Source organism: Typopeltis vanoorti, chromosome 19 (genome assembly GCF_054136105.1).
Source record: "Typopeltis vanoorti isolate ZY-2024b chromosome 19, IOZ_Tvanoo_1.0, whole genome shotgun sequence".
NCBI classification, from domain to species: Eukaryota; Metazoa; Arthropoda; class Arachnida; order Uropygi; family Thelyphonidae; genus Typopeltis; species Typopeltis vanoorti.
Genome location: NC_143567.1, coordinates 24,816,975 through 24,829,768, shown reverse-complemented (window position 1 = coordinate 24,829,768; position 12,794 = coordinate 24,816,975). Strand labels below are relative to the sequence as shown.

Sequence of the window (12,794 nt, the reverse complement as noted above, 5' to 3'; positions counted from 1 at the left end):
AGTGAGCAAGAGGTGTTTGGGGAGTTGAGTAAACTAGATGTAAATAAGGCTGTGGGACTTGATAATATATCACCGCGTATTCTGAAGGAATGTGCCAGAGAGTTGACACCTTCCTTGACATATTTTTTTAATACGAGTCTTGCACTTGGTCAAGTCCCTAAAGAGTGGAAGGAGGGCAAGATTGTGCCACTTCATAAAGGAGGTGATCGAACTCAAGCATCAAACTATAGGCCTATCTGTGTGTCGGGTGTTGTGGTTAAGTTGTTGGAGAAGCTTGTGAGAACTAGAATCCAGAGTTGGGTTGACAACAATGGTATAATCTTTGATGGACAGCATGGATTTGCTAAAGGGAGGTCGTGTTTTAGTAATCTACTTATGTTTACAATAAAGTGACTGCTTCCTTGGACAGAGGAGAAGGATACACAGTAATATACTTGGATTTCGCAAAAGCTTTTGATAGAGTGCCTCATGATAAGTTGACAGTCAAACTAGAGCAGATGGGGTTGGATATTAGATTAGTGCATTGGATTGGAGACTGGCTATCTGATAGGTATCAACAAGTTGTGTATGGGGGTGCAATATCCAGGAAAAGGAAAGTCACTAGTGGAGTGCCTCAGGGATCTGTTTTAGGGCCATTACTATTTAACTTGTATATTAATGATATTGGCGAAGATTTGGATGGAGATATTCAGTTGTTTGCAGATGATGCAAAGTTGGGACGAACCATAAAGAGTAGTGAAGAAGTTGTGGCCTTGCAAGAAGACTTGAATAAATTGAGTGATTGGGCAAGCAAATGGGGGTGTGAGTTCAATGTTGCAAAATGTAAGGTTTTAAAATTTGGAAAACAAAGATGGGATGCAGAATTTATGCTTGGTAAGAATATATTGTTGGAAGTAGAGGAAATAAGAGATCTGGGAGTGATAGTGGATAAGGATCTAAAATTTAGGGGTCACATCGCCAAAATTGTGAAGACAACACAAAGACTTCTGGGAATGATGAGGAGGACACTGACGTGTAGAAGTAGGGAGATTCTTGTTCCATTGTATAAGGCTTTGATTAGGCCACACATGGACTATTGTGCCCAGATTTGGTCACCTGGTTTTCAGAAGGATGAAGAGATGTTGGAAAGGGTCCAAAGGCGACTGACTAAGGTAGTTTCTGACCTCTGGAATGTCGAGTATGAGGAAAGATTGAAAAGATGTAATTTGCAGAGACTAGTGGAGAGAAGGAAGAGGGGAGATATGATAGAGACCTACAAGTTGGTAAGGGGTTGCTATAGGATCAGTGGTGGAGAAGTTCTACAGCGAATAGTGGGAGATCAGGGGAGAACCAGAGGTCATCCCTGGAAACTGTATAAAGAGGATGTGAGTAGGGGAGTGAGAGGCAGGTTTTTTTCGTGCAGAGTTGTGAATGATTGGAATGCCTTGCCTGAGAGTGTGGTGTCTGCAAGGAGTTTGAATGTGTTTAAGACCCGGTATGATGAGATGTGTGTGAGATAAAAGGACCTCCTAGATGAGTCTTTGACTCCATGAGGTCTTGTTTAATAATAATAATAATAATAATAATAATAAAACTGTCATACACAGCACACACTGCAGTCTCCATTCACCGTTGACTTCTGTCAACGTAAAACCAAAGTCCAAATAACCATCATCATATTTCTGATATTTACGCTTCTTCACAATCTTGCCACTATTTGATGGTGTGCTCTCTTTATTTTCTTTCTCATAATGCTTATTACTGTTTAGTAAAATTCGATCCATTTTTAAAAATTCATACGAGAAGAAATACTTCAAAAACTTCACTTGACTAAATCACAACAATATTCAGTTGATACAATCTCCGAAAACTAATTCAACACTAAGGCCCCGCGAAACCGACAGCTATTTATATACGAACACAAAGTACCAAGAAAGTTCGAGAAACTTAATTATTGTAGAGCGCCATATAGTAACCATTTGTAGAGGCTTCTGCAAATGGTTATTACTAAGTGAGTTACTGGTTTGCACCAGGTCTGCTAGATGTCACATCCTATCACACTGAATTGAAAATGGAAATAAAATTATGAAAATTTTGTAATCATGGCGCCCCTGTGAGGAAGCCGCTGCTCCCCAGGGCACCACGGCATACACTTTGGGAACCACTGATTTAAGGCATGGTATGGTGAGCTGTGTATGTGACAGAGGAATGCCTCATGGTGCATCTTTGACTCCAAGAAGATCAGAAGATAATAATAATCAATTAATTAACATAAGATGAATTTAACTTACCTATATATTTTTATTGTTATAAAATTTTTGCCCTAGTATCAAAGTCATCTTCAGTATGACTCAAATTTAACAACAAGGATAAAAATCAGTAGATGGAACAATTAAATGTGCAAACAGTGTATGTATGATATAGTGTCAATAATAATAATAATAATAATAATAATATCCTAATCTAACACCCTCTGTGAGTGTGGCGATGTAATTATTACTGTTCAGCTCAAAGTCTCAAGATCACAGTCTCCCAGATTTTTGCTAATACAAGGCAGGCATATTTCTTTAGATTCAGAGAATGCTGTAGTGCTGTATAGAATTCTAGAAATAGTCTCTCAGATTTGTATCTGCTACAGCTGCTTGTGTATAATAAGGATTTTTTTTTTTTTTTCGCAATGGATCTGGTGATCTGTATGGGTAGCATGGTCTGCTAACTAAGAATGGTTGTAGCACTTTGTGAGTTCATGCAAACTGATATTAGCTCTTCATCCAGTCTGTCCAAAGTATTAGTTTGCAGGAGCAAATAAATACTATATATTATATCTGTTATTGAATATATCTTTGAAGAGCAGGTGATGAGTTTTTTTTCACATATTCTTAAAATATAGAACATATATACTCCCCTTTAAGCCATATAAAAATTATCTATCTGTGCTAATTTTTCTGTGCAACAAAAGAACTTCTCCATTATTCTAGTAGTATCTACAGTATTCCTTGTTCCTGTAAATTAACATACTTCGAAGAAACTGGAAAAACATCCAATATCAGGATGAACACACAGAAAATATCTATTGTCTACATATACTACAGCCATTCTGGGGTGGCTGACCACACTAGTGATACAGATTACCACATTCAATAGAAAAAACTTCCCTATTATAGGGAAGCAGACACAAATACAAGAGACTATTTCTAAAATCCATCACAGCATGACAACATTCTCTGAATTTTAATAAATACAGATGCCTCACATAACCAAAAATCTGGAAGACTATCATCTTGAAACCTTCAGCTGAACAAGCAAGATCTCATCTCTGGACCCATAAAGGGTACCAATTAGGACTTGAGTATCCTGCTTTTTTTTTTTTTTTTTTTTTTTTTTTTTTTTTTTTTTTTTTTTTTGTTCTCAATTTTTATTTGCTTTCCTGCTGGTGTGCCTGCATGCACAAGCATTGTGTATCTTGTAACCATGAAAATGCCTTAGTCATCAAGACAAAATACTAGTCCTAGTTTAATAATTTAACATCTAAATAACATGAGGAATAACTGTTGTAATAAGAACAACATGAATAACTGTTGTAATAGATATGGTATGAAGGTCAGCATTAAAAAGACAAAGACAATGAAAATAGGTAGAATTGTTGAAAATGTCAACTGTGTTGTGAACGGGGAACCTGTGGAATAAGTAAAACATTTCAGCGACTTAGGCACGATTTTTAGTGAAGATGGTAAATTAAATATGAAAATAGACAACAGAATCAACAAAGCTGGTATGGTAGGAAGTCGATTGAATAAATTCATATGGAATAAGAGAGAAATTAGTCGGAACACTAAATTAGCTGTATACAAGACAGTGTTCAAACCAGTTTTAACTTATGGATCTGAGAGCTGGGTCAGAAGTAAAACACTTGACCAAAGACTAGAGACCGCAGATATGAGAGTCCTGAGAAAGATTAGAGGCGTGAATAGATGCCATCAATGGCAATATCATATTAAAAAACGAGGATATTAGGAAAGAACTTTACATTGTCAGCATCCAGGAATGGATGAGCCGAGCTAATCTCAGGTGGTATGGTCACTTAAACAGAATGGGTGAGGAAAGATTAGCCAAACAAGTGTTCTCTGCCACAGGTTGGCAGGAAAACGACCCAGAGGAAGACCAAGATATAGGTGGATTGATACGGTACAAAGTGCCTTAGACTATAGAAATATAAGATCTGATAATGTTGGAGTCTTGACAAGTAACAGACTGATTTGGAGGAAAATTGTAGATAGGAAGTTAGTAATGATGTAAATTTTTCATGTAGTACTATCATATCCTGTCCCCTTGAGGGTACATGTCAGGAATTTGATGATGATGATGATAACATGAGGAAAATAATTATCTGTAGAGATGTGTTTCCTTCTAAATAACAACATGAGCAAACTATCAATGGAAAGCAACAATTTTTTCCATTAACAACAGAAGAGCAATGAGATTGATAAATATATGAATTGTAAATAGTAGTTATCTCATCAGCATATAAGTAGGCAATTATCTTTAGTGAGAGATGAAAAGGAATATAAGCAAAAAATAATTGAAAATGTTGTTCATCTATGTGTACTACACATTTGCAGTCCAGTTGGAATATGTTAATATGATTAGCAGCATACTCCTAATAATTATTGACAATTAAACTAAACTATAAAGTATAGCAATGGAGGATAAATCTTCACCCCCCAAAAAAACTCACCCTGGACTTGTGAGATCCACTAATACTAAATCTTTTTCCAAAAGAACAACAATAGCATAGGGTTCTTGATAATCTAATTTGAAATGGGAAAAAAAAAAAAAAGAATTAAGCTATCTTACAGGAAAAGAGTTTTTTCTTGTAACAGCTTTAAACTATATAAGAATATAAATTAGCATACTACAAATACAATCTAATCTTTGAAGGCACCTGTGGCATGACTATAAACAATAAAATTACATGATAACCACAGTAATTAACTTTAATAAAATGAAAGGACAGATAGTTTGTACTGAAAATGACAGTACATCATCAGTGTGGTACGTCATATTATTATTATTATTTTATTTTTTTTTTTTTTTTTGATGGTTACATAAAATAAGAATCTTCCAAACTTTTGGGAGAGAGAGACAATTGTTCCAATTCAGATTTGGCCAATGTAAAAGAGATTTGTAACTTTCTTTGAAAAGGTGTTCATATCTAAACCGACTTCTATGGAGAAGATGAGTTATATCCCACTGGATACTGTGTTCAGTGTCAAATATGAATGCAAAACATGTTAAATATGCCGGTACATAGAGTCAACTCTATTTAACTGGGGAGAGCTGTTGAAACAGCTTGTGAGGATTATAGATAACCAACCAGGGTTTCAGACTCAATGTCTAATCCTAACCTTCCCTTGGCAGATTTTGTTTGTAGGCATCTACAGATGTGATAAGGATGAGCTAGAAATCTGAAATTTGGCTAACCAAAGTCTAAATTTTTTGCTTCATTCTGTGCTAGTACTGACTTAATGTGATTTGATTAATCTGATGTAGTCTAGATATTCTGTGATTCTGTTTTCTCTGATTATCTCAATCTTCTTAAGTAAATTTTTTTTTTAATGTGTAAGCATTATTTTTTTTAATGTGTATGCATAATAAATTAATGTCTTCAAGGAATTCTAGAGATTCTTAGAATCTTAAGCAAATTGAAAAAACAAATTCTCACCTGTTTGCCAAGGAGTTTCACATAAGGTAACAAAAGTCACAATACTATAATCCATCTCCAAAACTGTAGTTGCTCTTCCTTGCTGAATAGTCAAGCTTGGGCTCCTGCCAGAATCTTCATATGGCAGTCCTCCAGAAAATATTATCAATGACTCACTTAAAAAAAAAATTGCATTTAAAATCATAACCACTGGAATAAACTGAATATAATCCTTAGCAATATATTATGGTGCTTAGCAATAATAGCAATAAAAATTACTATTATTGTTATTAGTAACAATAATAGTAATGAATCTTATATCTCCATGGAGATATAAGATTCATTGCGGGAAGGTCCATCTTCGGTAACAAAATAGTTTATCATACCACTCCTTAAACTCACATACACCAGGAGTGTTCAACCCGTCGATCGAGGAGTGATTTTTGGTCAATCTCTTGTGTATTCCTCCTTACTTACAAATTTAATTAAAACACTGAAAACATAATATTTTATTTATCATTATTTTGTATTATTTTTAATTCGCTTTAAGTGTATTGCTATTGTTTATTTATTTTTCGTTAAAATTGTCAAATCAGTGATTTTCTTATAAATCCGGGTAAATTAATTAATTTGGATCAGTGGAAATCAAACAGTGAGCCAAGTGAATGCGATTATAAGCAAAGTGTAAAAACTCAATTGTAGCTTAAATATTCCAAAGCACATTACATCGATTTTTTACTTTAGGTTAAGTTCCATGTGAATATTGTAAAAAACTAAACCGTGTTTGTCTCGGTATAGTTTGTATTAGATGTTTTTGTAAATAACTCTTTTGAAGCTAACTGTATATACTGCTTTAATAAGAATATGTTAGAGCGTGTTAAAAACAAAGCAATGTTTTTGTCGCCGAAGCTGTACATGGCAGCATTAGAAAGATTGTTATTGAAACTTTGAGAAAGACTTGCAGGCTCGTGTAAACATCTCAGAAATCAGTCAGAAAGAGTTCAAACAACTTTCCGATGGCCGGCAACTTACAATCGAAAGAAAGCGGAGGAGAACAAAAGGCATGCCAAACTTGAAACTTAAGATGAAAGACTCAGTCCGATTCTTTGAGGGTTGCCAAACTTCATGCGAGGAATCGGAGCAGGCTTAATAAAAAGGGACTGAAGCAAGCAGAAGGGGCCCCCGGTTCCAGAATTGCTGTCAGAGAAGAGGCCATCCAGTCCAGAGTCACCGTCAGAAAGACTGCCCGGATCCACGTTGCTTGAGAGAGAGGTTTCCTGCTTCCAGAAAGGAGCTTCTCGGTTCAAGACGTCACTAGAGAGAGAGAGACTACTTCTAAGCTGCAGACAAGGTTTCAAATTGCCGAAAGGAAGAGTTCCAATTGCCGGAGAAAAGTTATCAGGCCAGGTTAATGTCAGACATTCACCAGTGTGTTGCGTTTTCATTACAATTTGATGAATCAAACGACTTCACTGATATTGCTCAGTTAATGGTATTTATTCGCATGGTATTTCAAGATTATTCAAGCAAAGAAGAACTTTTGAAAATTATACTGTTATTGGGAAGGACTAGGGGAGAAGACATTTCTTCGGCATTTGATGAATTTGTGAAACAACACAAACTTCCACGTTTTAAACTTTGTCTATTACTACTGATGGTGCTGTTGCAATGATAGGTAATAAATCAGGCTTTTTCATTATGTAAAAACGATGACAAATATCCAGATTTTTTAATGTACCACTGTATTATTCACCAACAAGTACTGTGTAGTCAAAGATTAAACACAAAATATGTGTTTGAGGAAAAGCCCTGCAATGGCAGTTATTTAAATTACAGGCAGATGATGATAGGAAACTTCTGTTGTACAATAATGTTCGCTGGCTCAGCAGAAGTCAATTTTTAGAAAGATTTCTTGTGTTAATTTACGATGTACAGAATTTTCTTGATGAAAAAGGAGATATTTATCCACAATTGAGTGATAAAAGATGATTGTTACATTTATCATTTTTAGTAGATTTCTGTATGAAATTAAGCAATTTAAACTTAGAATTATAAGGTAGAGATAAAAATTTAATTGACATGTTACAATAAAAACTTTCCAATACTTACTTTTATTAAAGAAAAATATAAATGACTGCAAATTTATACGTCTCCCATATTTATTTAAATTTTTTGGAGAAAATCAAGAAATGCTTCGCTATGATTTAAAAGAATTTATTCGTGAAATAGAATTAGTTGAGGAAGAAATAAATTGAAGATTTAAAGATTTTAATAAAACTGAAATGAGTGTATCTTTTATCAATAATCCATTTCAAGAAAACTTGAACATCACAGAAATTTCAAATAAAATTAGTGGGTTGTTTGATATAAACCAAGCTGAAGTAGAACTTGAGATAATAAACATTCAGAATAGTTTACATTTAAAATCAATAAACAATGAAGTCATTTGGAAGTATGCACATGAAAAATTCCCAATATTAACTGATATTGTGCAAAAAATTCTGTCTTGTTTCAGATCAACATACTTGTCAGAATCCGCTTTTTCAAATATGACTGTCATAAAAAATCAATTAAGAAACCAAATTACAAATGAACATTTGGATGATTGTCTGCGATTGGCCACTTCTTCATATCAACTTGACTATGAAAATATTGCGAGGTCCAAACAATGCCAAATTTCACATTAACTTTTTTTCTTTTCTTTTTTTTAATCAACCAGCATTTCCTGTAACTTGTGAGTTTGTAATCAATCTGTTGTTTTTTCTAACTTTGGTTTTCCAAAATAGAGAAATAAATATTTTATTTCAATATTTTTTGTTGTTGTTGTTGTATTAAAATAATTAAAAGTGAGAAATAAATTTTTAAATACACAAATAAAGTTTTTAGTTGTGTATTTTTTTTTAGTTGTTTATTTGTGCATAATCAGATATCAGGTTGGGGGAACATGATCTATATAAGAGAGCAGATCGCTGAATAACTTATGTATAGGAGAGTAGATCGCCGAATAACTTTTTATAGAAAAGTAGCTCGCATAGCAAAAAAATGTTGAACACCACTGTCATACACCATCTGTGCATTCAACCACACTATTACACAATGCATTCAAACCATATTCCAGTCATTTCTCACCCTCTTACTTATCACCTCATTTCAACTTCCTGAGATAAGGTGATAAGTAAGAGGGTGAGAAATGACTGAAATATGGTTCCTTTCCTCCCTATATGAAAAATCTCCCAAATATCAATACTATTATTATTATTATTATTATCAAGTCACTCATTTGTCTTCTATCCACCATGTCTGATATTTGTGTTATCTTCCTCTGTAGCTTTTCCGAGGTTAACTTGCAGTCTTAAATCCTAAGTGACCAGTCTGAGCACAGTAACCCAGACGTAGCCTGATCAGGACTTTATACAATAGCATCACCACTCTTTTATCTCTGCTGGTCAAAGTCCTTCTTAGTATTGCAGTGATCCTCTGGGTTACCTTCTCCACCTTTGCAATATAGCTTCTAAACTTAAAATTTTTATTGACTAGCAGCTCTCCTCCACTTAGAGTTCTAACTAGTAGAGTTCCACTTTGGATCAGTAGATTCAAATTTCAAAATCTTACATTTAGTTGCAATAAACTGATACCCCATTAATATGCCCATCTGTCTAGCTAGTTCAAATCCTCCTGAAGGGTTATCAAATTAGCACTATTATTAACAAGTCTTCCAAGATGTAATCTGCAAACAAATCACTCTCTCTGCAATTCAATAACGATATCATTGACATAAAGAAGAAGTCCGACCACACCTCCTCGCCCCCCCCCCCCAGACCCTTGAATCTCTTGACCAAATTTGTTATGGTCCGATTTCAAGGTGACTAACGTGGCAATGGCACCCATTTTCTAATGAAGAGTCATAAAAAGTTTTCAACCAATGCTACTGCGTCCGGGTAAGCCGACGCGTCTGGGGCTGCAGTCTGGGCTCCTGATGATAAATATGCTACGAGGAATCATATTAACATTTTGCAACTCAATATCAACGGTACTCAGAGAAAAATGGATGAACTCAAATACATGCTTTATAAAAATAATATCCATATAGCTTGTCTACAAGAAACAAAACTAAATAAAAATTTGAACTTCAACATCAAAGGATACACAGTTCTTAGGAAGGATAGAGAAGAAAGAACAGGTGGCGGGCTTGCTATCCTTTTGAAGACCCCAGAAATCAAATTCAAAGAAATCACCCTAAATCAATATTTAAAAAATGACAGTTCAACGGAAGCTCAAGCTGTTGAAATACATCTACCAAACCATTCTATTTCAATCACAAATGTCTACCATCCTGATAATACAAATATTGATACAGACATCATTGAAAAGCTAAGCGAATCTCTAACTGATACAATCATTATACTTGGTGACCTAAATGCAAAAAGCCCAACGTGGGGCTCCCCCAATTTAGACCATAAAGGTCAACAACTGGAAGACCTCTTTACAGATTCGGAACTCACAACAATTAACAATGGACAGAGCACCTATCTTTCTAAAACTACGGGAACTGAATCTGCTATTGACATCACAGCCATTAATTATAGTATTGCATCAAGTGCACAATGGAAAATTCTGGGAAATGCCATCAGTGACCACAGACCCATAATAACAACACTAAACTTCAAGATTGAACAAGAATAGCAAAACAAAAGGACGTGGAAAAGCCGACTGGACAAGGTTTACTCAAACCTTGGAGAGCCTCTGTCAAGATGAACCTGTCTCTGGAAACCTTGACAGAAAATTACAAATCCTTACTTCACACATCAGTAAAGCTGCCAAAGCAACAATACCAAGAGGCCAGCGTTAAAATACCTGGATACCATACTGGAAAGATCACAATATTGATTCAATGATTACAGAAAGAGACAATATCAATGAACAATTCAGAATTAATAAAACTGATGATTACAGAAAGAAATTAATGGACATAACACACAAAATAGAGCAGGAAATTTGGAAGTGCAAACAAGAGAAATGGGCGGAACTTTGCAGTAACCTGGATCCAAGAAAAGACAGCCAACACTGGAACATTATTAGACTCCTAGACAATATCAAAAAAGAGAACCGACAGAAAACAAACTTCATCATAAATGCTAGGAAACAAGCTATTACAGATCAAGAAATTGCAAACACACTGGCAAAAACCTATTCAAACAACTCCAAACTTCAGTATAACAGAGAGGACAAGCCCCTCAATAAACTCACAAGTAAAATGCTAAAACAAGCAAGAACATACCAAACTAATGACATCTCCGAAGAATTTACACTAAGTGAACTAAATTCATCAATCGAGAAAACTGCACCTAATAAATCCCCTGGTAATGATCTTATCTTTGGTCATATGGTCAAACACCTTGGCAAAAATGCCAAAGAACAACTCCTGGACATTCTCAATACCTCTTGGCGAACAGGCAAACTTCCAAAAGAATGGAAAAAATCAGTTATTGTACCATCCTGAAACCTGACAAAAATGCTGCAGAATGTCAAAGTTATAGACCTATCGCATTAACTAGCATACTTTGTAAAATTACTGAAAGAATCATACACTCCAGGCTTATGCACTGGCTGACAAAAAATAAGAAAATCAACTACTACCAAACTGCCTATAGAACTTGTCATTCGACAACAGATCAATTATTCCATTTCTGCCAAACAATAATAGACTCATTTCAGGAAAAACCAACAAAAAAGACAACTGCCATATTCCTTGATATGACTGCTGCTTTCGATCGTGTTTGGATAAAAAAATTAATACAAATAATACATGATATTGGAATTAGAGGAAACGCTTTAATCTGGATTGCTGATTTCATCAGAGGAAGAAAGATCAAAGTCAGAATCAATGCAGCAATATCAAAAGAGCAGAGAGCCTGGGCTGGTGTTCCCCAGGGCTCAGTACTCAGTCCCTTACTATTCCTTCTATATGTCAATAATATTCATCCCTACCTTACAGAAGACACAAAAGTAACTTGCTATGCAGATGATATAGCCATCTGGCACACTAGTGCTAAAATCACAGAATCAGAGGAAATTCTAAACAAATCCATGAGAGGATTAGAAAAATGGTCAGACGAACTTAAACTCAAAATCAACCCAGACAAAACAAAACTAAGTACATTTAGTACAGACAGGAAAAACAGACATTCCTACAATCCCAAAGTCATGATCAATAACAAGCTAATTGAAAAAGTCACAAATCCAAAATACCTTGGTATTACGCTTGATCAGGAATTACGTTTTGCACAACACATCTCTAACACTTCCAACAGAGCTCTAAAAAAAGTAAATATACTGAAAAGGCTTTGTAGAACAAATTGGGGCGCAAAGCCTACTTACACTACACTAATAAGGCCAATAATGGAATATGCAGCACCTATCTGGTCACCTTCGGCCTCATCGGTAAAGAAAAAACTAGACAAAAGCATCCAAGATTATCATTGGTGCAGTCTCATCCACTAACAACATCAGAGCCCAACAGGAATGTGGGCTTGACCTGCTGGAGGACAGACGAAAATTTGCCACCATAAAATTCATAAATAATATCAGAAGCTACCAAAGTGATCATATCCCCCTAAAAACTTATGAACATTGGAACCAAAATTGCAGACTTCACAGATCATCAACTTTACAATATGATGACACTATCAGGAACGAAATAGGTCTTGATCAGCTAAATGTTCACATAAACAAAGAACCTCTATTTTCCAGTCCTTTACCTTCATATACCTCCATAAATCTAATCCTTACCAAACTCTGTACAAAAAAAGAACCAAAAGAAATGCTTAAAGAAAAAGGCCTAAATACCATCAACCTTCTTTCATCCTCCAAACAGGTTATTTGTTATACTGATGGATCATCAGACACCAATATGATTAATGGAGGCGCTGGTGTTCTCCTTCTACTCCCGAAAGGTGAAAAACTTTCAATAAAAGTTGGATCTGGGAGAATCGCTTCCAATTTTACCAGCGAACTCTACGCAATAAATAAAGCACTAGAAGCCTACTTAAATCTATCATCATCTCAACAATCTGAAGGAATTATAATTTAGAGTGACTCAAGATCAGCTATGGAG

The 12,794-nt window shown here is 35.1% G+C and overlaps 1 protein-coding gene across 1 annotated transcript in view; it reads right to left on the bottom strand.

The window, feature by feature from the left end:
* Positions 1-12,794, bottom strand: part of LOC150095920 (syntaxin-binding protein 5-like) — a 549,764-nt gene that overhangs the window by 362,698 nt on the left and 174,272 nt on the right. The window contains exons 10-11 of the mRNA XM_090409567.1: positions 5,702-5,856; positions 4,715-4,787 (exon numbers count right to left, since the gene is read on the bottom strand). Coding sequence (XP_090265693.1) covers positions 4,715-4,787; positions 5,702-5,856 — 228 coding nt within the window. The remainder of the gene's footprint in view (positions 1-4,714; positions 4,788-5,701; positions 5,857-12,794) is intronic.